The 23929-nt window shown below is 36.6% G+C and overlaps 1 protein-coding gene across 19 annotated transcripts in view; it reads left to right on the top strand.

Moving 5' to 3' along the window:
* Positions 1–23929, top strand: part of LOC135083561 (TLD domain-containing protein 2) — a 127166-nt gene that overhangs the window by 66796 nt on the left and 36441 nt on the right. For 10 of the 19 annotated variants that reach the window (XM_063978361.1, XM_063978332.1, XM_063978338.1 and 7 more), the window contains 9 exons: positions 4499–4561; positions 7658–7755; positions 13299–13360; positions 13555–13690; positions 16399–16488; positions 20751–20854; positions 22251–22447; positions 22856–22928; positions 23253–23399. In XM_063978361.1, the coding sequence (XP_063834431.1) occupies positions 4499–4561; positions 7658–7755; positions 13299–13360; positions 13555–13690; positions 16399–16488; positions 20751–20854; positions 22251–22447; positions 22856–22928; positions 23253–23399 (970 nt within the window). Of the gene's footprint in view, positions 1–4498; positions 4562–7657; positions 7756–13298; positions 13361–13554; positions 13691–13733; positions 13827–16020; positions 16295–16398; positions 16489–20750; positions 20855–22250; positions 22448–22536; positions 22546–22855; positions 22929–23252; positions 23400–23929 lie in introns of those variants that run through there. The other 9 variants (XM_063978375.1, XM_063978439.1, XM_063978345.1 and 6 more) reach the window with 4 other exon arrangements.

The following is a 23929-nucleotide window of genomic DNA, read 5'->3' as shown; positions in this document are numbered from 1 at the left end:
CAAAAGTTAAGGTAATATCCAAGGAATAACGTATTATCAAAATTAAATGACGACCGGTTTTAATATAATTTTATAGCTTAGTATTGCAGTTCTTGGCTCGGAAGTATCATTTAAATAATTTCCTGCGGAAGACCTTAAAGTTTACGACTTGAACATTCATTTTCTATTGTTTTGTAAATTGTATGAACTTGACCCGTAAGATATGTTGAATGAAACCATGTGAATACGATATGCCTCGTATAAAACTATCATGTTCAAGCTCCATTCAAGTTGACAAAAACAAGAACATCAATATTATAGTAAGCCAGGTTTCCAAGTAGAGATAGATAAAAATACCTTCATTGTCACAGCCGTATCTGATGTTACGGATCTTGTTTCCGATACGTTGTGGATATTCCGTATTAGTTTACTGCTGTATCCGATAGTTGTACGTTAGCTTGGGAATGTAGCAAACAACAATACCAATTTATCGGTTATGTCATAATTTCTGAATGCACTTTAAGTAACTTTGATTAATTATTGTACTCTAAACAATACCAATTTATCGGTTAGGTATGTCATGTTTTCTGAATGCAATTAAAGATGATTTTGGTAATTTATTATTATTGTACTCTAATATAATAAATGCCTAATTGACTTGTAGCAGTGTCATTAGAACACTCAACTTATCTAAACCGCTAATTGAAATATGAAAACAAAGCGTGCTAAATGTGTCTACAGCGTGTTACAATTTATGCATGTCATTAAAGTAAACACGCCAATAGAATATTAAAAGCGCTTCTAAACGCAATAGTCTAGACGCGATAATCTCGCGCTGCCAGATACGCTGTTAGTAAATACGCGAGCCGCCCGCCCAGTGTCAAGGGCGGCTCCCCGCGGCCGGCGCAGGCCCCCAAACATACGACAAACAGAAGTAGCGAAACATCTCTAGGGCTGCGGATTCTGTTTTTGTTATTTCTAATGAGATTGAAGATGATGACTAAAATATATACTACGTCTTTACTTTTAGTAAAGAAAACGGCATAAGAGCTTAACATTTGTTTGTTATGCCCGTATCTGGAGCGATACGTCTGACTGTATTGTGAATCGGATGATTCTGATATTTTTAAGCCAATTTTTTAAGCATTCTGGTAATCTATTATATTAAAATATTACACTGTAAATTACAATATTTCGAAGGGTATGATAAACGATAGATCGCCTTTATGCTCAGAAAATGCCTATTCTCTTTTAGCCTGGAGACTTTTTTAATGCTAGAAATTAGGGAACAATGACGTAAGAAATCTAGTCACCTAGATTTCGTTCCACGCACGATGTGTTAATATAGGGTAATTGCGCCGGTTTTCCGTCCAGCTCCTGTTTTCGTCCATTTGACCGACTTGCCACAAACAAATACGGAAAATTAGAATACAAACCTAACTTTCCGTGCAAGTTTGGACTTGTTACAATCTATAATATCTAAGTAACAGTTCTGCCTGCATGAAAATGTAATTTGACAAGCAATAACTCCAAAAAATCTACGGAAGTTGCTGCTGCACACAGGTGAATGGAAAACGTCGTCAAGTTAGAAAAAAAACGTGCCGGTAGGGAACTTTCATGGTATGTTTAATTACTGTTTTAGCTACTTTACGTAATGTTTTTGGCACGTATGTCTAATTATTAGCATAATAAACACTATTTTAAGGGTTTATTAAAGTTTTTGTATAGAAATCTTAGATAATTAAGTGGACTAATACTAGCATAAAAATTTTGCAAGATTTTGGTTTTCGTCCACGTGGACGGAAACCCTGACACCTAGTTAATATTTTTAATAATCATTTTACTTCAATGGACCTACAAAATACAATGTTTTTTCTTCCAATATGATCTTTATTGCTATTACATTAAACATTTTAGTTTACGTCCACTTTTTAACAGTGATAAACCCATAAAAACCGTTAAAAAGATGTGGACGAAAACAAAAAACAGCTTTAAACGTTGTTGTGTTTTCGCCCATGACGTCATGAGCAAGCTCTGGGGTTGGACGAATACCAAAATTAGCTATTCCTGTAGATTAGTTTTCGTCCATTTGTCCTTCGACCTATTGCAATATTTTCCTAAATTTAGGTAAGAAACTTATTTAAATCTTTTTGATATCATTTGAAAGCTAACAGAAAACCTTTCAAATGATATACCACAATCCATAGTTACTGTATTGTAGAATTGGTTTTAAGTTAATAATTCAACTGCACCCTTTTTTCTACATAGTGGTCGAAAACTAGCGTACACTAGGACGAAAACTGATTTTTTTGGACGAAAACTAGTGAAATCGCCTCTTTTGCATAAAATATTTTTTATGAAAAAACCCGTGGTACTTATTTACTTATTGTCATATAATATTAACGTAAAGTAGACTATATAAGGACTAAAATGACATATGATACATATGAGTAAGGGTATTTTAAGATATTCATTTTGCATCACAAAGTTGGCAACTCCGATAATTGGACGAAAACTAGCGCACTTACCCTACCTATTTTGCTTTTCTTCAAACAGTTACCAAAAAGTAATTTTGCGAACAGTCGGAATTATTATTCTGTGGTATTAATCACATCTGAGCTGCCCCTCGTGTTTCGTTAGCTACAAACTACGAGATTGCAATTTCCAGGTACAATTAAATTGCAATGAAACTCCATTTCAACGTATCCTCATATTCAACGGAACAGTTTAATTTTCCCCGAATAGCATTCAAAGAGACAGTTCGGGAAAATCTGTTCGCTCGACAACCCTGATGGGAGAATGCCCACCCCCGGGGTAGAACACCCGGCCAGTTCCGGGTGGGGCTTGCACTGCCTTTATGTAACTTGAAGTGTTTCAACTTAGACGTCCTTTAAATTAACGCTAATAATTCACGTAATTAGGGATCTTAGACCAGGTCGCGGATTACATTAAGCCCTTTAATTAAGAGCGATCTGGTTCGCGTCCTTTACGTCCCCTCAAACGGTTTCTGCGTTACATAATGGTACGCATAAATTGAACAAGCTAAGTACCTACCTACTCCAAGGATTTTGTTGTTTTTTATTCGCTCTACAGAGCTGATATTATTATGGTGAATGTTTTCTTACTATCTTCGGTTATATTATTTTATTCGACGTAAAACAAGACATTATTTTAGGTTATAAATGATTTGATTTCTCTTTACTTCTTTGCCAAAAGGTTGTATAATATGTTTTATAAGAAGTCTTTAAGTTTTTATTATTTGGTCAAAGTTCACGGATTTACATTTAGATCTTCCCAATTAATAATAATAAATATAACGTGCTGAGTCATAATTATAATAGCAATGCTTAGATTGCTATCAAGCGGGCAGAAGTCGTTTTGACTTGTTTGGCAATTTGTCCTTGTGTCGAATTAATACATGGCTCGGATTTTTGACAGCAAATAATGTTAGTTCTGTTACGACAAACTAGTTTACAAGTTAAAGGATACAACTTCCGACATTGAGTAGGTGTTTTTTATTGGACAGAATTTGAACTAGTACAGTTTCCGGCTAAATGACGTTGCATAATCGCTAAAGGGGATTATTAGAACAACGTTAATACGCTTTTGTTCGTATAAGTGGATTAAGAGCTTTAGTGTTATGGAGTCGTGATTGACCGAGCGAGTAAACATGATGAGTTTGTTAATACCCAGCTGCTATATCGATAGGTCATGCGAAATATTCGGCAAGGACACACGTACCCAGACTTTATCTTTTCGCGAACGCTTGATCTTATCTCCGCGAAATTAAAAACTGCAATTTATTTATGTAGGCGATTAAATCATTCTTTCAATTACAAACCTTTAATTAAATATGCATTATTCTTATTGTATTCATTGAAATACAATGACCCGAAGTAAGTAACAACAAAGAAATTATAGAACCTATTGAAATATGTTTTTTTTTTGTTTGCGAACATGCCTTGCAATAAAAGTTATTTAGAAAACGCACGTAAACATTACCAGCAACACCCACCAACACGTGTCTTACATTTTGTATGAGTATTTTCATTATTTACGCATTGCATGATTCCAATGTTGACCCATCGCATGAATCGATGTGGCATTTCAAATTTTTATTTGCTGTTTTACACCGTTATGATATTTTTTATTTATATTAATCATGTTGTGTTTTGGTTTGCCAGATACACTGTTTATCGAGGTTTTCACACTGATTCGTAATGTGTTTTTGTTTGTAATCAAAATATGTTGATCAGTTTCACGAAATGATATTGTTTCAAAAATATTTTCCAGTAAAAGTTTTCATTTCATATAAATACGACTTCGTCGACATAAAGTTTATAATAACAATTTACGAAACATGTGAAAGCCAATATCATAGAACACAGACAATTTTCGTCCCTCAACCAGCCTCTAATATCATTCAACTATTAACATTACAATTCCGAAGAAAGTTGTTTGTGTTCACCTAGTTGTTTGCATGCGTTTGCGCTGTCTAGACTGTGGTTCTTGCATGCAGGTCTAGGCGCGCGTCGCAGCAGCTGTCGAGGAGCGCCGAGAGCATCGACCAGTCTTACAAGAGGTACGCTGTGTGCTTTTTACATCATTTTTTAAAAATTTATTTTGATTCCTCGAAGACTACAGACTTTTAGTCGGCTTCTTCTTTGTATGAGGAATCGGCCGATACTAAATCAATGTGCGCACTTCCATACATGTTGATACTGATTAACAGCCCCATCACTATCGGCCAACAAAAAGTCTAGTCCGCGATGTGTGGTTCTGCTTCATCACACCTTTATTAAATTGTTCCGTTTGTAACTTTACTTGTTTTAAATCATTCTTATGTTTTGTGCACGTGAATAAAGCTGAGCTGAAGCAGATCCCATTATGTTTTAGGTAAGCTTTTTGATTGCATTTCGATGTGTCACCTGCAAATTGTACACAAACTACAGAGGCATTGAATGAAATATCACAGAAAAGTATGCATCTGCATAACATTTTAATATCTGTTACATTTGTGACACGTCTACATCGCCACACGTTCTAGTTCTAAGGTAGCCGAAGCGCGTGTAGCAACGTTTGCCTTTTCAAACAACGCATATGAAAGACAATAACATCATTATATGGATGATCACGTATCACACTATTTTCCATTGCTCAGCCTTAATAAATCAATCCATTCATGTCTGGATTTGCATACCTATAAGTTCTGCAGAAGTCTGTGAAACATAATACCGTGTTGCGTCACGCTCATGTCTGTAGGTCTTCTGGTAGAATCGAATATACGCGTCAATAGAATTCATAATAAGTACTTGAACTAGATAGAGAGGTACCTACTAGTATTTTAATCTTTCAGACGGCATCTTATCGAACACTTATTGTCATCATTTGCCAACCGCGTCGCGTGATCAAGACCTCCGCTACCATATTTCGCATTGCGTACCTATAATATTAAATCTGAATAACAATACACTCGATAACTACTCGATGTGATAGAACATAATTCGGATTTAAGAATCTTGATATTCAGATTACGTATCGTCTGTAACTTTATACCGCCGAGATAGCATATCTACAACTTACATATAATACATACTACTGTTGCTTCTGAAAAGAAAATAGCTTGGCCATGGCACGAAGAGAAAGTTCCTGTCATTTAACCGACGTAACTTTGCAAGTACGACAAAAATGTTTTAGTTCCGTCATCCATCACACGTGCATATTTTATGTTGGGCGAGTTCGGGATGTCGTTGTATGTCTTACAAGCTCCACATAACTCACGTTTCAAGGTCCACGAGAAAAGATTATGCAATTTATTCGGCCTACAAAGCAAAAGTTAAAATGATAACTGTAACGAGTAAACCTCAAGTTCGGACAGATACTTACCGATTAAAGGATAGGTACGTTTTATATCAAATTAAAAATTCGAGCTAATTTAGAAAGGATTGTTCTTTGATAGCTGATGTGATTATTTCATATTCATTGCATTGAACAGTTCCCGGAGGCTATGAAAAAAGGGTAACTGAACCGATACGCTTGATAACCATTGACCCAATTGTGCAATCCCCTGTACTGTACCGCCTGTACCCTTTGGCGATTTAACCGTCAGCGCTATAGGTGTCTCTCAAAGTCCCATTTTTAACTTTTCTTTCAAGTCAGATTTTTCAGAAAATGCTACACTATTTACATTTTGCGAGTCATTAGAAGAATCCAGTGTTATAATAATAGCAGAGAATAACAATGATCTTGCGATAAATTTCAGCATTCATTAGTAAATTTTGTGTTTCTGATGCCAAAATATTTGAAACTGCGAAGCGCGTCGGGAAAAAAGAGCAGAGTTTCGAAATACTCATTTTACCCCAGATATAAGTACACATTATTTACGTTTACATGTATGGATCTGCACGTTTTGCTGAAAGTATGTTAATGTTTATTGGGAATTTTGCTTTTTTAATGAATATTAAACTCGTATTTATGTCGAAAATGTTCACTTGAGTAGATTAATTGCCCTGATTTAAGTCAATGTTGTTTGTTAATTGCTCTGTTATTTTGTTTTTAGAGTTACATGTCTAGGAAATGATAATGCAAAAGAAAACATAAAAAGAATAGACATATATAAATCAGAGCAATACTAATACTGTATGTAATAAAAGTTTATCTGTTTGCAGACATATAAACTGGGGGTTAGTAGGTAAACAATCCACGATAGGGATTTACTATAGGAACGTTTTCTTAGGCTTTATTGAGATTATAAAAAGTTTTCAGAAGCTCGTATTATCAAGATTGGCCTTCGGCCTGATCATCGCTTGCCATCAGGTGAGATACAGGCCAAGAGCTTCCTCGTTGTAGATAAAAAAAAAAGATAACGTTATTAATCCATATCGTATATTTAACCTAAAATGCTCGGTTTCGGTTTGACACATTTACAGAATGTCTGTACTTATAGCAAATCTTTCATAAAGGCCAAGTATTAGATAGACTATCCTGATATCGTATTCCCAAGCGACTTCTTCAAAGCACTCATCTACTGGAATTTCAAGCTTGACTCGTTTCGTAGCTATCCCTTGTGTAATCAATCCAGGATCAACTAGTATTAGCTTCCCGACTCTCCCATCGATCAGTTTCGCGTCGTTAGCAGTGGCTCCCGTAGTCCCAATCAATTCTGCACTGGCAGGAGTAGGAATGTCGCGGCGATCTATTTGTGTCAATCCTACAAAAGATATTCGGGACGATTCTTTTACGAATGGGCAATTATACGTACATTGACCCAGAACGTTCCGATATCTCCGCAGGTCGATACTCGATTCTGGACTGCTCTGGTGGAACGTGGAATGCTCCGGTATTATTTTCATGACTTATCAATAATATTGATTACCTAATTTATGTAAATAATATCGTGCAGGTGTTCTGTTGTGTAACTTTTTGCCTCTTTAGTTACAAAATACAAGATTTGATTTGACCACCAAAAATAATGTCCACAAAGAATTTGGTGCCTATTGTTGTGCTCAAGTATTTTACTCGTTACCTGAAACAGTGTTACTAATGGGGTGACGAATGGGGAAAAACGTTTGCATTTTTACGAGGAAACCCCCATTTATCGTCGTCACCTCAGATGTGATTCGATTGTCTTACATTTGAATTGTATCTGTATCTAAAATGTATGTTTTGCGTATTACAGGTCTAAAAGCCGCTCCGTGGACCATGGGTTCGCGGCGCCCTTCGACTTGGAGGCGCTGCGCTCCAAGGTCGAGGGGAGGTTCGACGCGGTACACAGAGGTGAGGACGCTTTCACAAGCACTAACTAAAGTACAGATTGTTGCAAAATAACCTGTATTGCAATGAGATAAGACGCCACTTTGTTTAGCTTGACGTGCTTTCGTCTGTACGCTACCCTTATAAGGGTTTCTTCATGAATATTCTCAGTCTGTAATGTTTATCTGCGACATATTCTTAGAATACTTTTTAAGATAATACCGAGAATACATTTACACGAGTTTTCTATTCAGTGCCATGAAAAAAAAAACGATTTATAGGTCAAGTTTGACTTGCTTTGTGTTTAATAAATACACACAGACATCCTAACTAGGGCTTCGTGTCTAGTGAAATATGATTCTGGCGAAATAAAGAAACAACCGTTTCTGCAAAAGTGGAAGTTAAAAGCTATTGAAACTACGTCCGAAGCCACGTATAAATCAAGCTTTTTGTTGGAAATGTGTAAACACAACGAGGGGCTTTCCTTAAAGCCCGCAACTCGAGTTCAAGGGGATTTTATATCCTCGACATGGGGTTTTGTTCTTTTCATAAATTCGCCAGCGAAAGTGAATCTGAAGGCCTCTTTCTTTGCGTATATCTTAAATTCTATGAAAGATTTTGATTGGGGTTTAAATACAAAATATAACCTAACTGACTCTTGTGCAAAAGTTTGCATAACAAAACAATGCATGCAAAAGGAAATGTCTCTTTACAATTCTTTCTGTAAAGAAAATATTATGCATTATCCTTGGTTGGTTGGTTACTTCCGGTCAGGGACATTTCGTCCATTTGCGACGACACTGTGATATATCAAAAACAGTGGTTTTACAGAAAACGACTTTTTAACTTTTGAATGACCATAACTCTTAAAAGAAGGTTAGGATTACCTAATTGTGTATGAAACGTTTAAAGATTAACTATTAATGAATTTAAATATTTATAGTAGGACATAAATTTGCGTCTAAATTGATGAAATTATAGCGATTGAAAAAAAAAGAGACCACTTATCACGTTGTTCTAGTAAAAAATAATATTTTGAAGATGGTAAGTTCAGTTGTCACGTTGAAGATGATGTAAAAAAATATATTTATATAAGTCATTATTTAGATAAAACGTTGATCTCGAAATTATTTTTTTTATTTTAATAACATTACAATCAGTAAAAATGAGGTAATTATTGGAACAGGCGAATATTTCGCTTTGCTATGTTAAATTGCACTTATATAAGGAATTGGCAAAGAGGCTTACCGAGGTGACCGGTGATCAAAAGGCTAGCTGGCAGCTATTTCGGTCAGAGAATTAGCCTGGCCATTCAACGTGGCAATGCTGCCAGCCTTTTGGGCACCATTCCTGACTGCGGCGCTGGGGGTGAAGTATTTTTTATTTTGTAAACAGCTTTTGTCATTAGTAATTTTTATTTTTAAGTCATTTTAAGTTTATAAGTAATAAAAATATTATCTAAGTAGACAGACATTTGCATACATACAATATTTAAGCTCACATTAAGTTTTCTTACTCTTAAAAATAATGCTTATCAAAATAAACGAAAAACTCTCAAAAGTAAAATCTCGTAAACTACTACAAAAAAAAAGCACAGTAAGAAAAACTGTACTAAGTATGTATGTATGCAGAAGAAAAAATTGTAGGTAGGTAGGTACCTACTAGGTTCGTAAATAGATATTTTATAACAGACTAGTTATGACAATTTAATTCTAAAATTATCAACGCAAAAATCACCGTCCCCGGCGAATAAAAAGGCAAAAAAGCGACATTTTGGTACCTTTTAGGGTGTTTTAATTTTTTATACTTAATTAAAATTAAATGTATAAAATATATTTAAAGAATGTATTAAGAGTGAAAAATAACAACCACTATTTATAAATAATGTAGCCATTTTATTGGCGTAGTTTTTCTGAAATATTATTATAACAAAACAATGTTGCGCCCGCCAAAGTATATTTGGGCAATAAGCGATAACATTCCATCAATTGCTGATGATCTGTAATTATATTAAAACATTAAAATACCTTTGTAGACAGCAAAACATAGCCAATACATCTAAGTAACATTGAATAATTACATAATAACAAATAAATAAATACCTGGGGTCATCCAACGCTTTGCTATTCTAGCATACTTCTACTAATAGATAATTTTGTTAGCTATCGTCTTAAATTAAGCTAATCTAAGGCTATCGTATGATAATATAAAATATTTTACTTGTTGTGTCTGTAAAAACAGACAGTCGTATAAGTATGTTTTATTTGCACTGTATTACTAGTATTTGAACTATTCTTCAAAACGAATGTATGTTTATCAGTCTACATCTACTCGTATTAGTTCCGACGTTATTGTAGCTCAAAGAGACCCTTTCACAGCGCTCTCATAGCGCTGTTAGTCATGTTGTCGATTTAGGTTGTGGAATTCCTTCAGGCAGTGCATCGCCACAATTATTAACCTTTGCTTTTTCGCATTGCTAGTCCCCATCTGTAATGATATCTGGAGTTTAGTATTACTGTTTAGCGTATACAACGTGACAAGTAGATATACCATTCAATTTCAATAACATGCATTCTGCAATAACAGAACATCAACAAATGACCTACAACATATTTTCAATATAGGAAAAATTTTCATCATCTACAACGTTACTAGTTAAGATGTCCCGATGATACTTGGATTTTCTTACAAGAATAACGTGACATATAAATAATTTCTTTTTTACTTTGCTTTTTGTTTTAGAAGAACAATGTGATAAGTATGACATGCCACATTGTCGTATAAAATAAAAATATTTTAAAAACTTACCTTTGTCATCAATACCGCGGTATCCTCGAGATGTCACGTTTTTCTTAAAAACGAAGAGCACCTCACATCTCAAAGCGCAGGTGGCAACTGAACTGTCACAGTGTCGAATCCAACTAGATCGTCGAACGAGCCAGCGCTATAACGTAATATTTTGTCTCTTTCTCTCATAGTATTGTTGTTTTTGGAGTAACAATTACCCTGTTTTTGGAGATAAAAGAACGCAAGATCGCGGTTCAGAATTTCGGTAAAACAAAAAATCGTATATGTCGAGATGTCACAGTGTCGTCGCAAATGGGCGATTTGCTTTGTTAATTTATATTTTAGTTTCAAATAATTCCATTATTTAGCTCTCCCATTTTCGCATTCAGTCTACAGCATAACTGGGAGTGGTTAAAATAATTTTGTTTTACGTTACTCTTACTAGATTACTTATGGAACAAGATAAACTAATATTGTTATACAACAATGAGTTTTTTGAGGACCCAATTCCAGTTTTTACGTAATCTCCAACTCAAACATCCAGATTTTGCGCGTCGAAGGGATTTATAGGAGTAGGATTTAATTCCAGATAAGTCTTGAGCAAACACTTCGATGGATTAAGACGCTGCTCGCCGTTATGGCTGGTTCCCTGGCTCGGGATCTGTTGCTGGATAAACACCGAGTTATAAAACGCCATCCAACTGATGCTCAAAGTAATTAATGCCAGAATTCAGTTAAAACTCCCGTGTTTATTTACCGGCTGCGCAGCTTTCGGGATCTACTTGTGATTGCGGTTTAATGCGACCAAGATTTATTGCCGCGCTTCAGATATTAAATTATACATAGACCTGCCGCGGGATGATTTCATTTGAACGTTTAAATATGTGTACCGGATATTTTAAGTGCCATTTAAAATTTAACTATCACATCTAACCTTAATTTAGTGGCTAAATATTTTTTATACTAATATTTATTTTCTTAACGTGGGATATCTACCAAAACACGTGTCGTAAAACCTTGAATGTGTTTTTAGAAAAATGTGATGTGATGACGTTCATATAGCCAAGTGTAAGAGATTTATGACATCGCTGACTTAAACACGTTGTTATGGTTCTGTAAAGATAAAAAAAAATGGAACCCATTACTATAAGATCACATTACATGTCTGGCTGAACGTGGGTCACAGACAATTTTCTCAGAAACAAGTTGAATAGACTTGAAGTTCAAAGTCTTGAAACATACGAGTACATAGATGTAGTTTGGTGCCCCAAAGGAGGAAAATGTAAATGGTTTTGTAAATAAAAAAAAAACCTTGAAATTGAACTCTACACCCATCTATTACTTGCAATCGGCATGTTTTTTTTCTATAAAGACAAGTTTTCTGTTTTCCTAGTGATCAATAACTACATTGAACCTGATAAATAGAAAGATGAATGGACTCCTGCAATCTTAAAGCAGTCAATCAATTTTCACATTATAGCTTTCAAAGAAATTACCGATCTATAAATAAAGTTATAGCACATTTAGAGATAAGGTGTGGGCATATGCGCAGAAGTTTTATGATATTGTCGGTTGGACGTAAACTTGACCCGCGCATAGATGGAGAAATGACCTGGATACCCTTATATGGATAAACGCAGATGCCAGAAAGGAATGCATGAGCGCATTCCATGCCAGATTTGATTGGCATGTGATTAGCTGTCATTTATTAAAATGTTTTAATGATATTATTATTGTAATTTGATTCTTAAAAAGGTCCTTAATTAATTAACCTTTGTTTCTTTTTTGACGAAGATTTTGGACTTCTCGTTACTCTTCTTGATTTGTGTTACTTATTTATAACGTATGATTATTATGATGTCCGTATTAAAAGAAAGGGTTGTTTTTATAACTCGTGCTATGGATAAAATAATTATGATCTGATCGATTTATTGATATTCGCGAGAATAATTCATAACAGAAGCAATCATATCTTCCTGAAAAAATATTACGAGCAAATTCACAGTACAGCAAATAAACAGAAACTCGAACATGTAGGCATTCCACGTATAACGATTAGAGATGAAACGGATAGTTGTTTGGCCGAATACCGGATACCGGATATCCGGCGGCCGGATAGTTGGCGCATTGTCTCGTTGCATGTCGTGACGAGTATAGCGCCGCACAAGTGCTTTGAACGCGATCAGTGGGTCTATTAGTAGACTAGTCACACTTTTCGAAAATCGAATCCGTCCGAATAGAATATCAGATTTTGCCACTTGTCTAGGGGGCAGATCAATTCAATTTCGGTTGCAATCGTGAGTGTGTGATTGAATAGCGAAAATTTAATTAGTTGCATCATGTCATCAGACCATCAGTGAAAAAAAATCGCCTATTTTATTTGGCAATATTTCGACATTAACAGATATTTACTATTTATGTATTCGTCATTAGAGTGAATAGCCCAGAAAAAGAAATTAGTTTTGAAAGGCTTTAATATGGCTTTTTTGTAACTTTTTAGACCTTAAATAAAAGCCGTCATTATTGTAAGCCATTTTTTTTATATTTACCTCAAAGATTAATGTATTTCATTTTATTAATAGGAAATTGTCGTAGTTTTTTTAATATCCGGTATCCGGCCGGATAGTGAGTTACTATCCGGTATCCGGCCGGATAGTAAATTTAGGCCGAATATCCGGCCTACCGAATAGTTACCGGATATCCGTTTCATCTCTAATAACGATAATATTATTATTGCTTTAAATTTAAATATTTATTGATAATATTTATTTTGTTCACAGATGAGGACGAACAAATTAAAAGACTACCCCCTCCACCCCCTATCAAGACTATGACTTATACGGTAAGTAAATAAAAGACGCAAAACAAAAACTATTTACTATTAATTATTCAAAAGTAAAAAACTTCCACTGCATACCGTTGTTGTCGAAAGTATGTTAATTACGGGCAGCTGTTTGGAATAGGATACATATTTTATGTTAAGTACTTGCTGCGTTTATGTATTATTCGTACTGACGTTGTTTTGTTTTCGCCTAGGTCCGTGACCGTGACACGCTGACCTCGCTGGCTGCGCGCTTTGACACCACCCCCTCTGAGCTAACCAAGCTGAACAGGCTGGCTACGCAGTTCATCTTCCCGGGGCAGACGCTGCTGGTGCCTGACAAGAGGAAAGGTAGGCGTTTAGTATAATGTGCTAAGTATAGGACATAGCTTTGCCACCACCCCCTCTGAGCTAACCAAGCTGAACAGGCTGGCTACGCAGTTCATCTTCCCGGGGCAGACGTTGCTGGTGCCTGACAAGAGGAAAGGTAGGCGTTTACTAGGTAATGATTTTTGTTTTCGTCGGGAAATGCTTCGCACATACTCATTGGTCGATGGTGGCGGTCAGTGAGCCAGAAGAAGAAGGGTAGGGGCCGGTAGGGCCTACCCACTAAAACTCAACGGCTAATGACACGGAGCCGCGAGTTATTGTCCTAAAATTGGTCGTCCGCTAAACGGCGCACTAAACACTGAGACTGGTTTTGGTGTCACGCGGACCGTCAGTGCGGATCGCTCCGCACAGACGATCTGTGTGAACTGCTAGGGAGCGAGCGGTTCCTGCGGACCGCATTACTCTAAAACGCTAATACGCTGGTGCGCCCTGGACGATGGTGAATTGGTGACTGATCACAGAGGCGTCAGCCGAGACTAACATAGAGGCCAGGCTAGAGCCAATCCGAGCAGGTTGAATACAATCCTCTCTGAATTAACCAAGCTGAACAGAGCAATACATATATCAGTTAGCCTGTAGTCAGCTGGCTGATGCCCGATAAGAAGAAAGTTCAAGACGTTTATGACCAGTGTCACATTTGTCTTGTGCTGGCTTGCTGGCTAGTTTCACTCAGGCGCATTGTCGATACCTCAGTGGTGCCGCCGAATTCACACCATAATCTGTGGTAGCTGCTGCTCTTTATAATACACGTTCGGGACTGTTGGGGTTCAAATCCCACCGGACTTCGGATATTGTATGCTCGTGTATTAACTGGCGTTCTACATAGTCCGGTTTTATTTTTTCAATACAAGTACGAATATAATTTAAATAGCGTTTCCTTTATTGACTAATTCCACAAATCACGTGAGTGCTTTGTTAAGCTGTTTCACATTTCACGCAAAGATTTGTACAATAATGTCCAACAAAAACAAAATTAATTTTTAACCGTGGAAATCGTTTATGTTATTGAATAACGTTGTTTGTTCGTAATATTATACACTCGTGTTCAGTTTGATATCGAGATTGGATTTCAGTTTTGTTGTGAGATTAAACTCCTGAAAGTAGAGTAACGTACGGTGGGCAGCACATCAGATTACATTTTTATTGTAAAATAGCATCTATTATAATAGCACAAGATGCTCTTGATGTGCCGTCGTCTGTACAATATTTTAGATTTCCAATCGTTGCACTCCGTGAGATAAGTTTGTACACCGTACTTCAAGTTGTGGTGAATGACCGACTTGCGTGCCACTTCATAACAGCATTTACGGCGTTTCTTTTTAAAAGCTCCAGTTTTCATTTCAGGCATCCATTAAAAGTACGATGGCATTAACCATCGACTTCAATTTTAAACCATAACCAGTTTTGTAAAACTGTATTATCTAGACGCAGTAAAGTGTCTGTGTTACGACTGTATGGTGCCGCGGTTTAATAAAGTTACTAAGAATATTTGCTCTCTTTGAATTTCATGTAACCTTATATTGTAGACAACTTCTTAACTTAATCCATTTCAGCTGCATGCATATTACATGCTTACCTATATTGCGAATAAGAATGTTGATGCGTTTTCATATTATCTGATTTTATGTTTTCTTTAAGGCATTATTATTGGATCTAAAATTGAGATGTAACGTTTATGACCAAAAAGAACTACAACAAAACTGTCAGTAACTCAAATATGAATGAACCGTGACGAATCGTTCGACGAGAAACCAGCTTTACGAAACCTGGCCTTCGCGGCAGCAGCTATTTACCAACTAGGGACAAATTAATAGTTCCTGCTTTCTTAGTTGCCCCATGCTGTTGTTAATTACAATAAATAAGCAATACGTATTGTATTTTTAATGATCAGGTCTTTCTCTATTATGACTGAAATAGAAGGTAGAGCCGTAGTAGGTTGCTGTTCCCAATGGACAATCCTTGTTTGTAAATAAAAAAGTACCTAATAAATAGTCATAATAACTCAGTCAGATGGATGCGTCTGCTGCTTAATCGCGGATAAAGTTTTCAAAGACAGGAAAAAATAATGAACATTCATTTAATTGATTAGTAGGTTAAATATTAATAATCATCAACAAATACGAGGAATGGCATCGTGGTGCATGCTCGATGCACTCGGCGCGCGATGCAGCATTGTCCGGGCTTAAAACAAAACAATAACACTCAACCTTGGTGTTATTCGTTCGCGCGTGACGTAGATGGAACAAATTTTTCTCGTATTTGCACCGCAAACAGCGGTTACACCACTCGTGGCGCGATAGGCAGACGTAGCCGCGCCAGCGCCACGGCACCACGCGTTCAAATTTATTCTATTTTAAACCGCTACCAAACTGCATTCCCGTACGACAACGCCGACCCGATTGTTTTAATTGCACGAATCAATCCAGACTCGGTGAGCCCAGTGGCGCCAGACTAGCCGAGATATGGATTCGCTTTATCGTACGCGATAAGTGCCGATAGAATGGACCTTGTATCACTTCACTTCAAGAATGTTCAGTTTTGAATTCCTGAAGCGCTGGTATCACGGTGCGTTTTCGCTGTTTTCCACTAATTTTAATTCGCGGATCGCGTGACTTGTGGCGTGTTGTGAATAGCAACAGATTGTTCATGGTGTTATTATGGTTTCGCAGATGGAGATAAAGACTCGGATGGGCCGTCTGAGAGCGGCGACAACACATCTGAATCAACACAGGCTACGAGCGAGCCGGCACAGGAAAAAGGTATCGTAATATTATGTATCTAAAATAGTTTCCTACTAAATCATTGCTCTGACGCAAAGATTTCGTTCTTGGGATATTTATATACAGCAAAAATAATAGATTTACATAAAACAAAACTTTCAACCTCTAAGTTAGACAGCCAAACTCGTATGTACCTACATTGTAACAAATCATTATTTTTTATTACGTCGATAAAAGGCACAGCTTCGTGTTGGCTTTTACTGTTTCCGATGTCATTAATTTTATATACCACCTCTACATTATTAAAATAATAGGATAACGATATGAACTCGACATTGTTTGCAGTATTTTTTAACAATAAAACAGCACTAGGTAAACGTATGATTAGGATCAACGTCAATGAAAGGCTAACCTTTTGAAATTGCACAATAACTCGTTATCAGATTAAGGCTAGGAACATTTTACTGGCGTAAGTGCGCCGTAAGTGAGTTTACGTCAGTCTTTTTGGAAACCCCACTGTGCATGTGCAGGATAATGTAAATTCTACAGCACATCAGACTACATTTTTGTTGCAAAGTCGCTCTTATCACAACCACACAAGACCCCAGAGTGTTAAACTTGTACAGCTAAACAATTTTTGATCATGCAACCGTAAATACCCTGCAGTAATGTAAGAAAAACTGTTAGCGGCATGCGAATTGCAAATTATGGCTTTATAAACCCAAAGATTATAATCAATACGAACTTCGAGTGGTAATTGCGCTCATTACGAAGTCTGCGTTCGAACACGGCTAATGGTTATCGTCTACATCTCATGACTCAAGTTTATTTATTTTGATACGAGCAAACATGTAAACAAACAGTCACCAATCGCTCGAGATACACTCTATTTGTAGAAAGTGATTCAAGTGCTATTAACACAATTTATAATGTTAGTAAATGAATGTGTGGCCATTAGAGAAACATACTATAGGCACGGTAATACTATCTACACAGTATTCCAACTCGGCCATATTTTTGAAATAAGTGTCAACAGCCGCGCGGTACGTCACCGTATGACAAAATGCGATAGGGCTACCCACCTGCAGAACCTATTTTCATTATAGCCTGACCAGTGGGTCTAGTCAAAATGCCATCGCAAACCAATAGGAAGTTTTCACTAATGTCAGTCGCCGCGTCACCAGTAATTCGATTCGATCGGAAAATGGCAGACAAAATGCACATTGAACCACCAACGACGCGGCGATATAAAAGTTCATTCAAAATCGAATAAAAGTTAAAAAATGTCTATGACTTTGCGATTGTTTTTACTTTTTTTAGCTTTTTTTTTTAAATTAGTTTCTTCCTTCTTTCTGCTCTCTGTGTATCTATACTTCGCTGTCAAACTAGCTGTCAAAACGACATCGCGATACGGATTTGTCAAAACAGCCTTAGGGTGGGTTGCACCATCTTAGTTTAACTTTGACAAACGTCTAAAATCTGTCAAACTCCATACAAAAAACACCGGTTAACGTCATAGATACGGTCAAAGTTAGGTGGTGCAACTCACCCTATTAGTTTTCGATATAATCGAGCTTATCACCGGGGTTTAAGTAATCGCAATGAAAATGGCGGGTGTTGCGATTCGATTCGATTTTGATTGAGTCTTAAATGCATGTTGGCTAAGCCTTTGTATGGGAAATTTCAATCCAGTCTTTCGATTATCGATAGGTAGGGCTTTGCGATTCGATTTTTTGCCGTTTGGCTAAGCCTTTTTTGTTATCGACCTCTTTTGCGATTTGTTTATTTGTTTGCGACTGGTTTGCGATGGGTTTGCGATTTTAAAGTGCGTTTTGACTAGACCCACAGGAACATAAAAACCCTCGCCATGTTGCGGAAAACTAATGGTACTAATTTCTTTTAATGGCAACAGTAACTGAAAACTTCATTGACATGTCACCTTGCATGTCAGTCTATTGCTGTCAAAGTGTAAACAAACTTTATTTTAAATGTGCGCAATTGATTTTGTGAATGAAATTGCTAAAATCTTTTTATAGTCGTGAAAGAAAAGTGGTTCACAATGTGTTAAAGTATTTGTCGAAGAGAAATACCAAGGGTTCGGACAATATTTTCATTGAATAATGTTTCCAACAAAGGTTGTCAAATTGACTGACATGTTTATCGTATAGTACAGTCCACTATGAAAATTAGCTGTGGTTTGTTTCAACTACCTATTTTAAATTTTTTGTCACTTTCTAAGTGTTGAATTTTATGGAATTGGGAAAGAAGTACCGAGTTTGAAGCGTTCATGAGCAGACATTGCAATTGAAAATTCAAGTTCTGAATTTGATTATTGATGAATAATAAAGTAAATCCGTCTAGCTCGATTGATGGTTTCATTTAATTTATTTAAACCAGGTTACCTATAATAATAGTTTTTCGTTAATTTATGAAAATATCAAATTAGCCCGTAATCCTGAATCCTGATACATAAAGTTAGCCTATTAATTTAACACAGGTACGACTGTACTCAGTGTTGCACTATCAAATGCAATTGACGCGCCTCTATGCCAGGGTTTTTATGTTCCTGGTCAGGCTATACATCTTATACTTAGAATTTCTATCTAGTTTTATGAATGTATTTTGTGATTGTAATTTTTATTTTATTTTGACAAACAAAATACTTTGTGAATAAAATAGGATAAAAATGCATGTTGTCTTGTCATTAGTACATTTAATTAAAAAAATATTATTGTGTTAAGATTTAGTAAAAAATCTTATAAATTTGCGACCGTAAAATGTATGTGCTCGACTAAGGCGTACAATATGCTTGATTATTATACAGGGTGCTAGGTAAATGGGTTTATAAGCGGACACTAGCCCATATTAACATGTGCATATAAATGGTATGGTGAAGTCAGAAAATGGTTATCATCATTTTAAAATTTTAATTTTCATACAAATCAGATTTTATAAATTTTATTTTGTATGAAAATTAAAAATAAATAAAATGATATCACTGACTAATTCAGCATACCATTTACATGCATAAAAGTTAACATAGGCAAGTGTTGGCTTATAAACCCATTTACCTATAACACCCTGTATGAATTATAACTTGTAATTATTTTTATAAAAAAACACTCAAGTACTGTTTAAAAAACAACACATCGTCCGTTTATTACTGTGGCACAATCGCGACACCCCCGACTTTTGCATGTCGAGCGCATACCGAGATTTGAATTTCGAAGGAAAGCTCGCGTTTCGTCCGTTTATATGAAGTTACAATACTGTATGATATTATTACCGTGCTATAGGTAAAATATTTTTATCATTATTGTTTTTTCCTGTTTTCTTTTGTCATGTATTGATTCAGATTAATAACTAATTTCTTCCATGTGTTTACATTGTGAGAGTCACTGACTCTACAGCTCGGATAAATTACTTTACTAATGATACATATTTTTTATATAAAATCTTTGAAAATATCGCGTTTAGACGATCATGAAATTATTAGCAGCATTATTTTAATCTATCTGTCAATTCGAAATTTTTTTTCAACGCTAATTAACACTTTAACTGAATTTAATTGGAAATAATACATAATTATGTCAATCATCCACATGTATTTTAGTAAACTCATTGTTTAAATACTTTATAATCTATTGTGAGATTGGATGTAAACATTGCAATGGTGAAGACACTCCTAATTTATTAGCTCAAATGCTCCAAATGACGTTAGCAGTACGGATATTGAGTTGAAGAGAAAATTACGCTCTACAATGCCACTTCGAAGCATCCAGTTGGTTATGCAATACAATGGGAATGATGCATTCGTCGTGTTCACTTGTCAACACTGATATAGATATGATTGTGTTATTATTATTACACATTTCTTTGATTTCTATTTGTCATAGTATAGTAGCAATCTAAGAAAAAGGCTTTTATAATTCATTCAATAGACCAAAATCGCAAAAGTGCCGAAGACAAAAAAAAATCATTCAATAGATTTCGAAAATTGCGAAAAAGATTTTTCATTTCTATCTTCATAAAACAAAGTCACTCTTGATGTCTGCGCGCTTAGATCTTTTAAACTACACAACAGATTTTAATGCGGTTTTCAGCAATAAATAAAGTGTTTCAAGAGGAACGTTTTGTGTATAATACATTGTACCCCTGCGAAGCCGGGGCGGAACGCTACGCGCTAGTTGTGTTACTATAAAAACGGATTTCTTTCTAGACCCTATCTAAAACTTTATTGTGCCCATGAAGATATATTGGAAGTATGCGATTTATATTAAAGTATGTGTGAACATTTACAGAGATCCTGGACAGCCTTCGGCCGGTGTCACCCGAAGCCCCGACTAGTAGCAGCGCCCCCCAGCGGTTCCTTAAGATCAACGTGCGACATATCACTGATGGACAGGTGGGCTCACTTGTTTATTTATTTCAAAACGTATCTATACAAATATTATAAAGCTGAAGAGTTTGTTTGTTTGAACGCGCTAATCTCAAGAACTACTGGACTGATTTCAAAAATTCTTTTACCGTTGGATATGTACACGGGATCCCTGAGTGCTATAGGCTATGTACGACGGGCGAAGCCGGGGCGAACCACTAGTTAACCGTAAAATAAGGTTCAGCAGAAATTAGTGTAAGCGGTACATAAAGTTATACCTTTTGTGTTTTTTGCTGAATGAACTGGCTCTTGAGGGTGCAATGTATATTAGAAAAACGTTTTCTAGAGGTTGCTCATTTACTTGTGGTTTGTTGAAAGCCTTGTATGAAATTGGAAGTAATGGCATAATGACATACTAGAAACGATAGGTATCTTAACTTTTAATTACAGTTTCTTTACATGCCTGTACATCGATTACGTCAATGAATACCTACTAAAAGTATCTAATGATTTCGTATTCATTACCTGTATAGTAGCTGCATACTTAAATACATTTTTATCGTCTTTGTTCTACTTTCCAACTTAGTACTCTTAATTAAAGTTACAGTTTGTAATTTTGTCTACATTGGTAGGTTTTGTTTTTTATCTTCGGGTGTTATTATCACCAAAGTCATCCTTAAGACTTTAATCCAGCTTTATATTGTGTGATCTACTGGTTTTTGTATAGAAATTAAACGTATACAATTGCGTTGACTTATAAGACCAGTATACACAGCTGTGTAAGCCATTCATGTATGACGGCAAAATTGTGTTTTTCATAGGAAGTTGTGAGCAAAGACAAAGCCTTGTTAACCTTGCGAACAAAGTGTGTAAATAACAATATTGTGAAATATAATTTATAGTTTCTTTGCATATTACATTCTAAAGAATCGACTCTATTGAGTAAAGAGAATTTACTTAGCTTATAAGAACAAAAAAGTGTTTGAGAATAAAAATGCGTACGTTATGTAGCACGCACGTCCCTCTTACATTACTTACCAATATGACTTCATATCTCCGTTCATGGCCTCGTTTCGCCAATGTCACCTAGGCTGCAAATAGGTTTGATCTATTGCAAAATGTATTTATCATCATCATCATCAACCTATAGCAGTCTTCTGTTGGTCACAGGCCTCTTTCCTAATGCAAGGCATTATTCCCTCGTTTCATTCAGTATCCGCCAGTTTTTTTTTCTTACGAGTGGATTCACCACAATAGTCTAGCGCCGATAGGGTTTTCGAAGTTGGAACCCTCTAGTCCGGAATCGGCAGTCCGATAGTGACACCACTGGGTTATGGTCGTATCATAATTTACAGTAGGTTTTCCTACAGTAGGTTTAGGTTTTCCTTTAAAGCAAATCGTAATGTATTCTTCTGATATACAGGGCGTGGTATCTGGAGTGCTGCTCGTAACACCTAACGCAGTTATGTTCGACCCCAACGTATCTGATACGCTGGTGATGGAACATGGACCGGAGTCATACGGCGTCATCGCGCCTATGGAGTACGTCGTCAACGCCGCCATCTTCTACGACATTGCGCATATGCGTACGCATGGGCCCGACCACCACAACGCGCACAAGTGAGTGTTGACTCTATGTCATCTGTGATAGAGGCTGTATTCCTATGACCTGCACGTGTCGGGCACGCTCGTGATAGAGAACACCACAGCGCGCACAAGTGAGTTTCACCTCTATGTCTTGTGTGGTAGAGGCTATATCCGTATACACCCAAACGTACGACACGCGACATCAACAAGCGAAAAGTGTCATCGTGCCCTTGGAGTCTGTCGTCGGACATCAGTAGCCTTTCTATTATTTACGTAATAAAGCCTAGATCTGTATAACATTACAGTTTTCCCAGAGTAACATTCAATTTGAATTCGAGAATGTGATAACTTCATTACTATCATTATGATCAAATATTTTGATATTAAGTACTTTGACAGAACAGTTATGTTTTTTCATAAATATAAACATTTTGTTTACAGAGCCGAGTCAGCTGAAATCTACTACATGAATAAGTCGGAACATTCACCCGGAAAAGATTCCCTTCTAGTCAAAGTAAGAATGCTTTCTTTCATATACTTTAAATTTGGTTTATCTTAGATCACGGTTTCCTATTAAATGCTATACGCGGCGAACGACGTCGGCTTCAAACGTTCTTATGGACGCCGACGTCTGATAAGAGACTACAATACTACATTTTCATAGTTAGCATTGTGACGTGGCTTGCGGCGTGACGCTGTACGGGGCCTACGCCGTTTATTGAGTTTATAATACCCAAAGAAGTAATCTTTCGGTTACGAAATTAGCCTGCACCATGTTTTACCTTATTGCTCAATGTGCGTCTTTATCATTGACTCACACTCACACGTTTATTTGCAGGACGAGACGTTCCCTGAGCTGCAGGCGGCGGGAGCGGAGGCCGAGGAGGGGGCGGAGCGCCCGGCCTCGGCCGACGCCGACGACCGCGGCGGCGCCGCCTTCCCCAAGGCCTTCGATAGAGAACTCGTCACGCCCACCGCGCTCCAGGTAACTACTTACACCTTCACCAGACCAGGACTGCCCGAAGTATTTTTTACCGTAGCAGTTCAGGCACCTAGACATGATTGTATCAAACTGTACTTTGTATTGTGTGAGTGATCACCAAAATTAGTCAGACAAATAACTTAAAAATCGTCATATCTTTGTATGGAAAAATTTAACACAAAAACAAAATAAATACGACACGCTGCTACCAGTACAAGAGATGAAGTGTGACAGATGCGCGGTGGACTTGCGTCTTAGACCGATTGCCAAAAAGCGGTAATTAAACACATCTACGCTATCCATGTGCACTCACACAAATGCAAAGCTCATCTTAGGCCTCACGAACTGTAATACGCAACAAATGTAATGTTTCTTCAGTTTCAACGCGACACAATGGCGAGAACAAAAAGTACTCGAAGTGAATCGCCTCGTGTTGTTTGCCATAGATCATGGAACTTGTGTAGTTTCACATTAGTAATTAAGATCCCATTCACATCAGAGTTTCCATTTAAGCGTTCCGTTTGATTTATGAA

The sequence above is a fragment of the Ostrinia nubilalis genome, chromosome 2 (assembly GCF_963855985.1).
Source record: "Ostrinia nubilalis chromosome 2, ilOstNubi1.1, whole genome shotgun sequence".
Lineage (NCBI taxonomy): Eukaryota > Metazoa > Arthropoda > Insecta > Lepidoptera > Crambidae > Ostrinia > Ostrinia nubilalis.
Note: the sequence above shows the minus strand (reverse complement) of the source record. Positions and strands in the feature narration are given on the sequence as shown.